Genomic DNA, 14,449 nt, shown 5'->3' with positions numbered 1-14,449 from the left:
CAGTTTGTCAGTTTGTCAGTATGTAACTCTCCTTCGCATAAAGAGACTACCATAATGATATTATTTAAATTTTGATTATTATCAACCTAGAACCCAGGTGATGACCTTCCTAGTCATCCTCTGATGACCATCCCGAAGTTATATCTCGAAACCAGGTGTTTTCCTCCGTAGGTTTTCATCGGGAATGGCACAGATAAACCCGTACATCAACCCGGAATCCTCTGATGACCATCCCGAAGTTATATTTCGAAACCAGGTGTTTTCCTCCGTAGGTTTTCATCGGGAATGGCACAGATAAACCCGTACATCAACCCGGAATCCTCTGATGACCATCCCGAACTTATATCTCGAAACCAGGTGTTTTCCTCCGTAGGTTATCATCGGGAATGGCACAGATAAACCCGTACATCAACCCGGAATCCTCTGATGACCATCCCGAAGTTATATTTCGAAACCAGGTGTTTTCCTCCGTAGGTTTTTTACACGCTTTATATTAGCTTCACTTGTATATCAGTTTGTTTGTTTGTCAGTTTGTCAGTATGTCAGTAACTCTCCGTGGGTAATCTGCGCGCCTGCGGCCTTCCTTGGTTCTGGTAGCCGTTTCTCAGGCTCGCTCTCCGAAATCGAACTCTGATTCCCCGTATTTATAATATTTATAAATAATTATTTTTTTTTTATAAGCTTCACTTGTATGTCAGTATGTCAGTATGTAACTCTCCGTGGGTAATTTGCGCGCCTGAATATTTTTGATAATCAACAAATAATAGTTTAAAAAAACTAAAAAATCACGCTTTTATAAATAAACCAAACTAAAAAGTAAAAAATAAATAATAGTTTAAAAAAACTAAAAACACGCTTTTTATAGAAAACCAAACTAAAAAATAGAAAATAAATTTTAATAAATTTAAATTAAGAATAGTGTTAAAAATTTCAATAAATATAAATTAATAATAGTGTAAATAAAAAAAAATTAGGAAAACGGTTGACCCTAAAGGCCATCCCTGCAACTTCCCGCTAATTCCGTTAATACCTGGCCGCTTTTTGAGCTCTTCGAGCTCAAAAGTACAATCTGTGTGTTGTTTTAAGCTCTCCGAGCTCAAAAAGATACCTATTTCTATGCTTTTGAGCTCTTTGAGCTCAAAAGTCTGATAGAAGTTTCATGGAACACTATTTTTTGAATGTTCATACCGCAATAACTTTTGAATGAATGAACCGATTTTTACGCGGTTGGCGGCATTCTACGTAGTTTTAAGCCTTATAAATAATTTCTAAGTTTCAATTGGTCAAACAAGAAATTTCGGGTAACTCTGAAAAACACTTTTTCGGTTTTCTTTCGTTCACGATATCTCTCGAACGAATCAACCGATTTTGACCAGCTTGGTGGCAATCGACGTAGTTTTATGATGTTAAGAGCTGATTAGTTTTTGGAATCGATCGGTAGAGCTGTTTGAAAGTTATTCCAAAAAATGTCGAAGTTATGTTGAAAAAATCCTTATTTCCAAATATTTCGTCGAGGATATCTCTCGAACTAATCAACCGATTTCCACGTTTTTGGCGGCAATCGACGCGGTTTTTTAACCTCTGAAATTATTCTATATCATCAAAAACGGTCCGAGAAGAAATGACGAAGTTATGTGAAAAAAACACTTTTTTCGGTTTTTTTCGGTTTTCTTTCGTTCACGCTATCTCTCGAACGAATCAACCGATTTTGATCGGGTTGACGCCGATCGGCGTGGTTTTTCAAGCTTAAGGGCGGATTAGTTTTTGAAGTTGATCGATAGAGCCGTTTAAAAGATATTCCAAAAAAACTACTTTCAAAAATGATTTTTTTCTTATTTTTTTTAAGATTTTTCAAGATTTCTTAAAATCTATCGGTCCGAATCGGTTCAAATTCTCAGGAAATCTAAGTTCAGCGTAGCCCTTTCGAATGGCACCAACCGCGATGAAATCGGTTCAACCGTTCAAAAGTTATAAGCGAGTCACATAGTCACACACACACACACACACACACACACACACACACACATACATACATACAGACATAGTGACAACATCGCGGGGGTAGTCAGGGAAGCTTCCTGTGACCTTCAAACGTCGAGATCTGATGAAAACTCGATTTTTGCCAAACGGGGTAAAAACAATAACTTCCCGATTTTTGAAAATCTGAGATTTTTAGCGGGAAGTTAAAAATGTATTTTATTTTAAAAAAAGCGTGGGGTGCTTTTTAAGATATTATCAAAATGATAATCACTCTACTCATATCTGTCAATAAAATATTTATAACTATTGACACCATGCACCTCACGCTTTTTTTAAAATAAAATACATTTTTTTATTTACACTATTATTAATTTATATTTATTGAAATTTTTAACACTATTCTTAATTTAAATTTATTAAAATTTATTTTCTATTTTTTAGTTTGGTTTTCTATAAAAAGCGTGTTTTTAGTTTTTTTAAACTATTATTTATACAGATAATGTTTGTAATTTTGCTGTGTAACGAGGAAATTATGTTGATGCATTAAACGATTTCATAATGGAGCACGTCATACTAATGCGAATATGTGTAAAAATAAAACGTCTATCTAGAATTCATTCATACATGAAAATTGTTAATAAGAAATCCATTGTACGAAACAGTAGATGTAAACTTTGATATTATTAAATGTTTTCGTGGAATGCATCAGGATACTTATATCATTTAACGTGAGTCGCTGCGAAGCAATATGACAGATAATCCAACGCATAGAAATAATTATATACGATTCGCGGATTTAACATGGCTTAAATAGGAATAACGTACATGACTTTTTCGGGGATTGTGTAATCGAATAATCAAATAATGTTTGTATCATGATCATCTTAAAAGACAAAATATATTCAATAAATAAATACAAGTGTCGTTAAATGATGTCGTTTGATAATTAGATTCATTCGCGAACGAAATGTCCTCATAGGCCACAAAAGAAGAAATCGTTATTTTCATACGGCTAACGTTCGTAATTTTGCCGCGTAATGAAGAAATTATGTCGATGCATTGAATAATTTCATGTTGAAGCCCGTAAAACCGATATGAATATGTTAAATTATGAAACGTGCATTTAGAATAAATTCATATATCCATAATAGTTAATAAAATATCCGTTATAGAAAACCGCGGACGTAATTGTTGATATAAATTGATTATTCTGTGAAATGCAATAGGTGACTTATCGTGTTTAACGTGGGTTTCCCCGAAGAAATATGGAAAATAAACGAAACACATAAAAAACAAATCATATACAGTCCGCAGGATTAGCATGGCTTAAATCCGGATAACGTTTATAATTTTCTTGGGAAACGTTTAATTGAACAGTTGACTGTCGTTTATGTTAATACCCTAAAAAAAAAAGGTTAATAAAAAAACAAATAAATACAATATCATCAAACGACGTCGTTTGATTGTTAGATTTATTCGCGAACGAAAAATCCGCGTAAGTTATGAAAGAAGAGATTATTATTCTTATATGAATGTTGCTCGTATGTTTTTTATGCATTGAAGAAATTTTGTAGCCACATTGATTGAATTTATGATGAAGTACGTTGGACAAATACGAAAATGTCCAAACAGAAAAAGTCGCTCTTAAAATCTATTTTGTATCTAAAATTGTTAAGTAAATATTCATTATATAATTCGAGATTGTAAACTTGAAAATTGTTAAATATTTTATGTGGAATACATATTTATGTGGGATACATAAAATCAACATAAAAAATTTACCGAAATATTTCTTAAATTTCATTCTTCAACGGTTTTTTTTTTTTCAAGTTACGTTCGTGTTTAGAAAATTTGTTTGAATATGACCTAAAACGAATTTAGAATATTATGTAATCTGCGATTTTAAGTTACAAATGAAAGCCAATATCTTTAAAACTTGAAAGATAAATCAACAATTTTCTGGGATTGATATTTAATAGAGAAAACATAAATTTATAGTTTCAATCATGTCCATTCAATATATATAATGCTTTAATTATATATTTTATTTGATAATTAAAACGAATTCGTTTTAATTGTAAAATTGACGATTACTTTTATAGCGAAATCGATTAATGAACGTTATTATACGTAGTAGAGGAAAACATAATTTTATATAATATATATATGTGTATATATATATATATATATATATATATATATATATATATATATATATATATATATATATATATATATATGCAATCACCAACAATTAGTTAATTAACTAAGTAATTGCATTTTGTGTAGTAGCTAATTAATTAGTATTATGAAAATACTGAAAGTGTAGGAAAAAAAATGATTTTACACCGACAAATATACAAAAATCACAGTTTCGTAATATTATTATTCGACTTAACCTTTGTGGCATTGAAATGTTCCGCGAAATGATAGGTTTGTTATTTCTCTAATTATAGATAAAGTTCTTTAAATACATAATTCTTTATCAATTCGTTCGACCTTTCATCTCTCAAGTACAATTTCAATGAACTCCATGATTTTACTCGTGACATTGCAACGTATAGTTGTCCATGATTAAAGACGTCTTTTTGAAGATCTACTCCAATTTTGTCGAATGTTTGCCCTTGAGCTTTATTTATGGTCATTGCAAATGCCAACTTTAAGGGATATTGCCTCCGTTTGAATGTAAATGCATTTACGTGATCATGATACAAAGTTATCCTGTTAATGAAAACTGTATCTCCTGCTTTATCTCCAGTTAAAATTTTACATTTTAATAAATTCGACCCAAGTTCTAAAACCATCAGTCTTGTACCATTACATAAGCCTTCGTTTACACTTAAGTTCCTAACAAGCATAACAACGCTATTCAATCTCAATCTTAATTCATGCGGAGGAAAATTAGGAGGATTGATGGTGTTCAAATATTCTACCAGAATAGCTTCATTGATAGTGCCGTTATCACAATTTTCCGTACTATCAATACTATTGTAAATCTTTTCTGATTGTTCGTCCAACATATCTACAACTTTACTGTTTATTTCATCTACGTCTACATTACGAGGAGAAAGAATAGCCAATTTGGTGAAATCATCGTATCGACCGTCATTTATAGCATCATAGTAAATATCGATAACAATATTAGATCCTTTTGGCGCTATACAATTTTCAGGAACAGTCACGTAATCGTCTTTATTATTAATATCTCCATCTCCAATCGACAACAGGAATTTAGCAAATTCAGTTTCTTCTGGTAATGCCCGCATATTTTGAGATAAAGAAAAAATCTTAAAACACTTCCATACTTGGCTGAATTTTATTGATAAATTGACCATTTCATTACGGGTGGCATGTATTTTAATCGGCAACAATTGTCGAAAATCACCGCCGAGTACAACAATTTTACCTCCGAATGGTCGGTTATTATTACATATGTCACGCAGCGTACGGTCTACCAGTTCTAATGCATATCTTGGTGCCATTGGAGCCTCATCCCAAATGATTAAGTCGATATTTTTTAAATAATTATACTCTTTCGTCCGATTTTTTATGTTAGATGTTGAGTCTTCATACAATGGGACAGGCATACCGAAGACTTTGTGAACAGTTCGTCCGTGTGGAAGAAGAGTTGCTGCAATCCCCGTAAAGGCCATTGTACATACATTTTGTTGTCTGCTCCTGAGGACATGATACAACGTCGTGTAAATAAATGTTTTACCCGAACCGATGATGTCTACAATTTCTTTTTGTTTTTCGTTTAATTTGAGATATTGTTCTTCACCGATCTTTAGATGTTCCTCTAAAGACATATCATCAGCTTCCCTGTTAATAGACTCTATTTGTTGTTCCATCGTTGGAAATTTACTGATACCCGATCCTTCAGAAATTAACATATCATCAAGCAAAGCATAAGTTTTCCGATATGCCAAAACCGGTTCATATTCAACAAGAAAGTCCTCTGACATTGAATGTTTGAATTTTTCCCACAATTTTTCAGGGCACACCGGATGACAATGTAGCAAAATTCGAATGAATAACTTACGTAGTTGTACTGGCATCATCCACGAATCAGCTTCAGTTAATGTTCGTTCCCATTCATTATCATCTTCTATAAGTCCTAAGGCCAAACATGTAGAAGTATATGTATCACATACTATTCCATTAACGGTTCTAAGGTCATCGAAACTTGTTGCTCCTCTGACGTTAATCAACAACAAACGTAAATGAAACAACTCCACTTGTGCAGGACTTATTGAATACATCCTTCCTATAGCTTTAAATTGTGATTGTCGTGGTTCCCAACTAAATTTCTTTGTTTTGGCATCTTTTTTCTTAAAAACATAATGTTCGGGAATTTGCGCGTATGAATAAGCCTTTGCTTCTGGATCTCTCGCGTTTAAAGCGAAATAATCCATGAGCATAGTTTGTTTTTCCAATGCACTTTGGATGTCGTTTGCATTCTCAGGGTCTAAAGTAATTGTGTGTTGGTTTGGTAAATGTACAGGTAATCTGATAACTGTATGACTTTTATTTTGCAATTCTTTATTGAAAATTCTCCAGCATGCTTCAACAGGGCCAACATATCGACCTTCAATATAATCTTGAATTTCGTCGTGGTCGATTATCCCATTTGGATTTTCATTCTGTAAGTTAATAGCAGCTGCATCATGACCTTTATATAAGTATTTGAACAAATATTTCATGGCTCGAATACTGGCAACTATTTCTACATTTATATGACAATTTAACATTTCTAACAGTTCTTTGTTGTAAGGCACTACGTGTCGATTATCTACTGAATAATTATTCGATTTAGAATAAAATATACCTGTATTTTTCCTTTGATAAGAAGGATAACCATTTTCATCCATTTTTGTTTCTTCAAGATAGGATTTCGGATACTTTTTTGAACATTTATTATCTACCAAACACCAATCACCGCAAGGTCCATGTATCATGTTTTTCATTACAATTGTGTGTAATATTGGATTTTCTTCTGGATCTGGTATTTCAGCTGAAACATACCTATTTACTCGTTCAGGGGTGTTGATTTTAGAATTACGATCCAATGTTATTAACAAATGTACATGTGGTAAACCGCGTTTTTGGTATTCTATTACATACACGTAAGCTAATACTTTGCCAAAATGATTTTGCTTAACTATTATATCCATCAAGTGTTTAACCTTTAAATAAAATACCCTAGCTACGAGATCCGGTCTATCTGCAGCTGTTTGTCCCGAAAACAAATTTTCAGTTATTTCTCGCCACCGAGGATTGCATGTCATGGTTACAAACAAATCAGGTGTTCCATGAACCCGAACGATGCTCATGGCATCTTGATAATGTTGAACCATATTTCTTGGTGACCCAATAAAAGTAGACAGCAATATTATTATTTTACCTACTTTGCCATTTGTGTTAGCAGCGTTTGAATGTAAATGATCAATTAATCCTTGTTATGATTCAGCTCTCAATTCTTTTTGATGATCTCGGTTCCAATTAATTCTGTCTTTTTCGATTTTTACGTAGCTATCTACTACCCATTGTTGAAACAATCTCCTACCAAATAAAAAAACATTGAAATCATTGCGTAAAGCCATGCGAAATTTGATGTAGGCATTTCGAGACACTCTCTTCTTTATTTTGTTCACGCAGGTGAGATTTTGATCCCAACCCCGAGTTCCATAAGGATAAAATAATGGATAAATCCATGTTTCTACATTAGGGTCCATATTGCTAACATATGCTAATTGTTTTGTAGTTCTATTTCTAATCGTTACATATGATTCTGGAATTTGTCCATCAGCAGTGGTTGAAAAAACCGCTGCTACTTCGTTAACTCTTTGAAAATTGTACCGGCCTCGATCCATACCTTTCTTTAATTGAAATAATAATTGTAATTCAGGTTCTGAATTGTTGTCTTTGGATTTTTCTGCATTTATTTCGTCTTTCATCATTTCATAAGAATTTACGAATATGTTATGTTCTCTTATGATTGATTCGATGCTACTAACAACGTCGATATCTAATTTATTGTTTTGATCACACCTATATTGCGATGCTTCAGCTGCGTCGATTATAAATAATTGTCCATTTGTAGGACGGTCACCCGATTCAGGATATAGAGATTCATTAATTTGATAGTATACCTGTCCTTAAATATTGAAACAAAACGGACCGGAACGGTTGTTACTAAACTTTGTTAAGTTTGCGTTAAATGACGCAAACGAAAATGAGCTATTATAGCACCGAAATCTATCGAAGAAATGACGGGATTTTTCGTGGGATCCGTCAAAGAGATTTTTCAATACTGATGGAGATTGCGGTAAATCGGCAAGTGCCACTTCACCATGACTGCAACAATCATTGAACGAATCTTTTTTGTTAGCCACTTGTTCTTTAGAAAAATGATGTGCACCACAATGACGACATATGAAATTCATAAGACCTAAATAATGCTCGTTGATGACATGTTTTTCCTTGACAATACATCCACGATTATAGGCACCGTCATCGATGGCAGCAAAATCCAAATGATTATCTACATTTTCATAAGATGTGGAGGGGTTATTTTCGACATCTGAAGCATTAAGTGTAATGGTTTCACACCTATCCAAATCTATCACGCGAGTAGGATCTTGTTTTTTACAGTTATGTCTTTTTAACCGTTGAGTAGCATTTTTTTTATCGAGTTTAGCTCTTTTAAATGCTTCTTCTTCAACAGGATCACGAATGATTTTTCTTTTCGGCATTTTTATATAGAATATAAACAATGTTGAATATTAATACAAAAATAAATAACGTAGAAGAACGATGAAAATAAATATGTATATGCATATATCACGGGAAATTACAAATAATAATAATAATAATAATAATAATAATAATAATAATAAGATGAACGATGACGACCCTGGCGCTTTAAGGACTTACTTTAAGTGGACGGAGGAACTACGAGTCGACCTCTTGGTGTGCTACCAACGTAGCGAGCCGGGGGTGAGCGGTTATATGGCCCGGATGCACACTCTTTGGAGTGATATGCATCCGGAGCTAGACCATTTTACGCCTAAACACCTGCGTAATTATGCCGCTTATCTTCGGCGTAATAGAAGATCGCTTGTGCCGGATAGAAGGCAGTCTAATAGACTTTCCTTTCCGGCGCAATTACACCAAGAGCGACGCCGTTCCTCCTTGGATGACAACAATCCCTTTATAGGACGGCAAGTAAGTATATCTAAAAAGATAACTTACTCCCAACAACAGCTAGAAGCGGTAAATGAAGATCTCCGTGCAAACATCCTGGAGGATTCCACCCTGCTCACTGTGAGCCAGGTTGTGTATGGTGCAGCAGTTTCGGCTTTTCCGAGAGAGAGACATTGTCTCTCGATCGAGGCAAGGTTGAGACAGCGCATCTCACAACTTGGACTCAAAATTGACAGATCCCGGAAACAGGTCTCCCGCATTCAGTGTGTGATTGAGTTTGAAACAACTCAAAGAGCATACACGCCCCGAATTCGGCGCATCGCTGCTGAACTTCGGTGGCGTCATCACACACTGAATAAGAGTACTCTTCTTGTCATCAAGGAAGAGTCTCTCAATAAATTGCGGGCTTTAGTGACTGCCAAAAAGTCACTAGAGAAAAGGCTGAAGCGGTTGGTCGACAACTCGTTTTTTCGATCCAGCCCTTCGCGGTTTCTGACACCAAAGACCGATGTTACCGGGAATTATCCAACACCTGAGCGGGTGGAAGCTTTTTGGACTGAGTTGTATGGAGATCAACCAAACGTGAACGCCAATACTCCAGCTCTCCACGACTTTAAAGCATTCTGTCGGGAACGCCGTAGACAGAATGCTGATGAAGAGAGCCCTGCAGTCAGTGTGAATGAAGTTCGTTCAGCTCTAAATGGCAGCAAAAATTGGGCTGCCCCGGAACCAGATGGCATAAATGTCTTTTGGTGGAAAAAGTTTACTTCTACCCACCTTCATCTGGCCCGTATTCGCTGTGAGTGAAGCCATGGTAGGGGAAATTAAATCGACTGAAGCGTTCGCAGTGGTTACTTTCGGTATTACGGGGGGCTATTATTACTAAAATTGTAAGCAAGTACACGTGAGAGTATTTATTTTGTTTTAATTTAAATCAATTAAAAAAAAATGAGACACCAAAGTTGTTGTGTCGTAAATTGTAAAAATACCAGCAGAAAAAGTGAGTGCAAGTTTTATAAATTTCCGACTGCTCAATGGAAAAAAAATCAACGGAATCAGTGGATAGCTGCAGTTAAAAGGCTGAAGTAAGTACTACCATAACCTTAATTTTATCAATAACAATAATTCGGAAAATTTTTATGAAAATTAAGTTAGCCGACATCCTAAAATTTTTATAATTATTTTTATTGATAAAATTAAAAAAAATTTTTTTTTAGTTCTAATTTTATTAAAAAATAAAAAAATTAACGCCAGTTAACTTTAGTATTATAGAATTGAAAATTTTTTCAAAATTTTTAAGTTTAGTGAAAGTTAATAATGTTGTTATGATTCTGTGATGAAAAAATCTAATTTACAATAAATGCTTAAATGTAAATTAACAGAAAAAATTTACATACTATTCTAACATTTTGTAAACACGTGATTTTTTAGCGCTGACGGATCACAGTGGGTTCCCAAGCCATGTGATTGTATTTGTAGTGATCATTTTATTGGAGGTAAGAAATCAGAAGAGGAGCTAAGTCCTAGCTACATTCCAACTATATTTCCTTCAATTTACAAGTGCTCAAAAGTAAATGAATCCTCTGCGTTAAACAGGTAAAAATTATTTGGTAAACTTGATCAATTTGAACGACTTAGCAATGATAATTTTATATTTTCAGATATAAACGCGTAATGAATCGGCGCATGAAAGCACAATTACCTTCAACATCAAATGCTGAGTCCAATGTTATAGAATCGGTAGAAGTGATGACTGAAAATCCTCCAGTAGTGTCTTCAAAAGTAGACCAAGAGTGTCAAATTGATTTTTATTCGAACTCTGATATCAATTCTCAAACATTTACTTGCAATCGTTATGTCAAAGACGATTTATGTCATGCTGAAACTCAGACAGAAATTGTTGAAGATACTAGGGCGATTAAAATTCATATTGGTAATAAAAAATTTGTAGATAAAGAATGTGGTACTCCTAAAAAAACCTTTGTTGATAAAGAAAGTCAAGCAAACAGTAAACATTTCAATGGATTCACATCGGTGACAAAGGATCAAGAAATCATTGATCTGGCAGGGGTTTCATTCGAAAATTTTGATTTCTTGTTGACAAGAATGTCTACACGAAAAAAGTACATTGTATCGAAAAAAGATCGACTATTAATTTTTTTAATGAAAATGAAAACTGGATTGACATTTTCAGCACTTGGTGTACTGTTTAGTATTCACAGAACAACAATTTCTACAATTTTTTATGAAACTTTGCAACTACTAGCTAGTGCAACCAGAAATTTAGTATTTTGGCCAGATATTGACGCTGTACAAGAAACTATGCCTGACTGCTTTCTACCTGATTACAGTAACACCAGAGTTATAATTGATTGTACAGAATTTCGAATTGATATCCCTAAAAGTGTCGACAATCGTGTTTTTACATACTCCCAATACAAAAAAAAACTTCACGGCTAAAGTTCTTATTGGAATAACTCCTGGAGGTTTTATTTCCTTAAGATCTGACGTAGCCGGAGGACGGAAATCGGATTCTCAACTTACAATAGAGTCTGGGCTGTTAGATCTATTAGAAGATGGTGACATTGTTTTGGCTGACAAAGGTTTTCCAGAAATAAAAACAGTGATTGACGCAAGTGGTAAAAAAGTACAAATGGTTATGCCGCCTTTTCTTGAAAAAAAAAATGAATTTTCAGCCATAGAAACTCAACAAACATACAGTGTAGCAAGAGTTAGGATTCACGTTGAAAGAATCATGCAACGATTACGGACTTATCAAATATTGCATAAAATTCCTCAACACTTGTTTCATTGCATAGACGATATTGTGCACATTTGTTGTGTTTTGGTAAATTTACAGCCTCCAATTATTTCTAATAAAAGAAGATGCTGAAAATGAGAGATAAAAAATATCTTATTACTCATAAAAACTGTATTTATTTTATGGATTTTGATGACATACAAAATTAAATTTCCAAGATATTGTAAATAAATTGTAAAATTAATGAATAAATTGTTTAAATTCTTGTAATAAACAATAACATTCTTTACAACTTTTATATTAGTAAGGAATATTAAATTAAAACTCTTTTAAATTGGTATTTTTATAACGAATAACAATACTCTTTACTTAACTTAATAAATATTAAATTTTAAGTAACGAATAATATATCTTTACTTAATTTTCTAATAATTGACTTGTTGGTAACAATGACAATATTCCAATTATTTTTACGCAGTTATGTATTATAAAAAATAAGTTATTATTATTTAAAAATATTCTCAATATCACTTTCAGTAAAGCTTCGTTTCTCCATTGTAATATCATTTTCCTCATTACTATCTAAGTTATCAGTATTATCACAATTGTTATGATTATTTTCTTTATCACTGTCTTCAATAGTTAAGGTCGCGTATAAAGCAGGTAAATAATGTTCAAAATAGAATTTTTCGCTTTTAAAATCACAGTTTTTAAAAAATCTTCGTCTCTATGAACTCCAATCAAAAAACTGCCATCTTCAACAGGTGAATAGACAAAGAAATCACAAACGCTCATTCCACTGACATACATTTGAACTTGAACTTGTGTATAATAAAGATCAGTCTTCTTCAGTTGTAACTTATTATCAATAAGTTGTAAATACTTAACATTACTTGAGTTATCAATGGTATTAATTATTGGTTTCTTCTCGCAAGAACTTGGACATTTGAATTCTACAATTTTTGAAATAGAGCCATCATCAGTGACAACGCCATCCAGGCTTGCACAAAGCCAAGGCTGAAATTTGCTGACCAATACTCCAACACGTTTAACAATACAATTTGTCAATTCTTGGTATTTAACTTTGGCATGAGTTTCCATTTTTAAACCGTATCTGGTTGAAGCACTGTCAATTTTACTAGGGTTTAACATATCTGAAACTAAAGCTTCAACTGGTTTTCTACTCAATACTTTAATATTATGAACATTAGAACTTGCGGAAATTCTTAACCGTCGAGCTTTAAACCAATTATTACTGGAAGATTGTTTAACTGTTTGACAAGACAAATTGACGATTTCCTGTTCTGATAATTGCACATTTTTTAGGTAAAACTCTCGTATTTTACTATCCATTTCATATTCACTTTTATAAATAAAATATTCCTCTTGGAAAATTAATAAATTTTCAATACACACAGCGCATTCTTCTTTCTCCAAATTTAATTCAACTTGCGCTAATAACGAATTCATAACGTTTCTCACTGTGTGTTTATTGTTTTCTTTCAATTGTGCTTGTATTATTAGTTTTAAGGGTGAATCATTTTTCAATTCAGTGATTGAAACTTTTTGAGGATCATGCAATTGGGTATATTTGTGTGGTACTATATTTTTAAAATACTCTCCTTTGGAATATTTATTTTTCGTGAATTGACGTACACTCGGCTTGCCCCACTGCTGCTCATGACTGGTTTTTGAAGCGCTTTCCTCATTGTTAATAAAATAAATTAACGCCGCGACGTGCTTGCACTTTTTACTCTGATTATATACACAATTACATTGGACATCCGTCACATGGCGTTTAGAATTAATCTAAAAAAAAAATAATAGAAAAAATCTGTTAATTACAATACTCTAATAATTTTTACCACGACGAAATAAATGATCAAATTTCAAATTACGTTCAATGAAGTGATGTAAGGTGTACTGTGGACCGAGGCTTGTCGAATAATTCGAGATTTTATTAAATAGCTATCATTATTCCGTCTGTGTTCTTCGACATCTCTTACATGTTCTGCAAGAGCAAGATTTTTGCCCTTATTCACTGTTGCTGGCTGAAATTCAATTTGATGAGTGACACACTGAAATCCGGTCTTTATAATAATATTCATGGCTTTTTTGTTACTAAAAAATAAAAATTACATTAATTAAATAAATATTAATATATTCCATTGATATAACTATTTAATTATTTTTTTTCATTTTAATTTTTATAAGTTTCATTTTTGACTTTGATATAAATATCAAATAACTTAACCTAAATGTTTACTGCATTCTTTATTATTTTTTATCATTATACTTACTTGTTGTTAATTCATTTTATTAAAAACAAAACTGCAATCATTACAAAAGTCTCACATATTTTTTATAACTTTTCTTTTTACTATTATTTATAATATTTATTTATTTTTATTTTTCTTGCTATTGCCATACGTATAAAAAAATTTTATGACAGCCCCCTGTAGTTCATATTTTGTCTGGCGCTGCAGTCGCACCTCATAGCGA

General features: G+C 32.9%; 4 protein-coding genes across 4 annotated transcripts; 1 reads left to right on the top strand and 3 right to left on the bottom strand.

Annotated features, from left to right (window-relative positions):
• Positions 1-4,430: 4,430 nt before the first annotated feature.
• Positions 4,431-7,337, bottom strand: LOC123270099. Its single transcript, XM_044736033.1, has one exon. It carries the CDS (start codon positions 7,335-7,337, stop codon positions 4,431-4,433), a length of 2,907 nt encoding a protein of 968 aa, XP_044591968.1.
• Positions 7,338-7,439: 102 nt separating this feature from the next.
• On the bottom strand, positions 7,440-8,735 carry LOC123270098. Its single transcript, XM_044736032.1, has 2 exons — positions 8,255-8,735; positions 7,440-8,137 (listed from the first exon to the last, which is right to left on the bottom strand). Exons 1-2 carry the CDS (start codon positions 8,733-8,735, stop codon positions 7,440-7,442), a joined length of 1,179 nt encoding a protein of 392 aa, XP_044591967.1.
• A 1,248-nt stretch (positions 8,736-9,983) lies between these two features.
• On the top strand, positions 9,984-12,057 carry LOC123270401. The gene is made up of 3 exons (XM_044736434.1): positions 9,984-10,271; positions 10,618-10,782; positions 10,848-12,057. The coding sequence occupies exons 1-3, from the start codon at positions 10,135-10,137 to the stop codon at positions 11,644-11,646; spliced, it is 1,101 nt and encodes a 366-aa protein (XP_044592369.1). The 5' UTR covers positions 9,984-10,134; the 3' UTR covers positions 11,647-12,057.
• Positions 12,058-12,589: 532 nt separating this feature from the next.
• On the bottom strand, positions 12,590-14,070 carry LOC123270097. The gene is made up of 2 exons (XM_044736031.1): positions 13,846-14,070; positions 12,590-13,756 (listed from the first exon to the last, which is right to left on the bottom strand). Exons 1-2 carry the CDS (start codon positions 14,053-14,055, stop codon positions 12,590-12,592), a joined length of 1,377 nt encoding a protein of 458 aa, XP_044591966.1. The 5' UTR covers positions 14,056-14,070.
• Positions 14,071-14,449: the final 379 nt, after the last annotated feature.

Source organism: Cotesia glomerata, linkage group LG8 (genome assembly GCF_020080835.1).
Source record: "Cotesia glomerata isolate CgM1 linkage group LG8, MPM_Cglom_v2.3, whole genome shotgun sequence".
NCBI lineage: Eukaryota > Metazoa > Arthropoda > Insecta > Hymenoptera > Braconidae > Cotesia > Cotesia glomerata.
The sequence above is the reverse complement of the archived record's forward strand: the minus strand, read 5'-3'. Positions and strand labels throughout refer to the sequence as shown.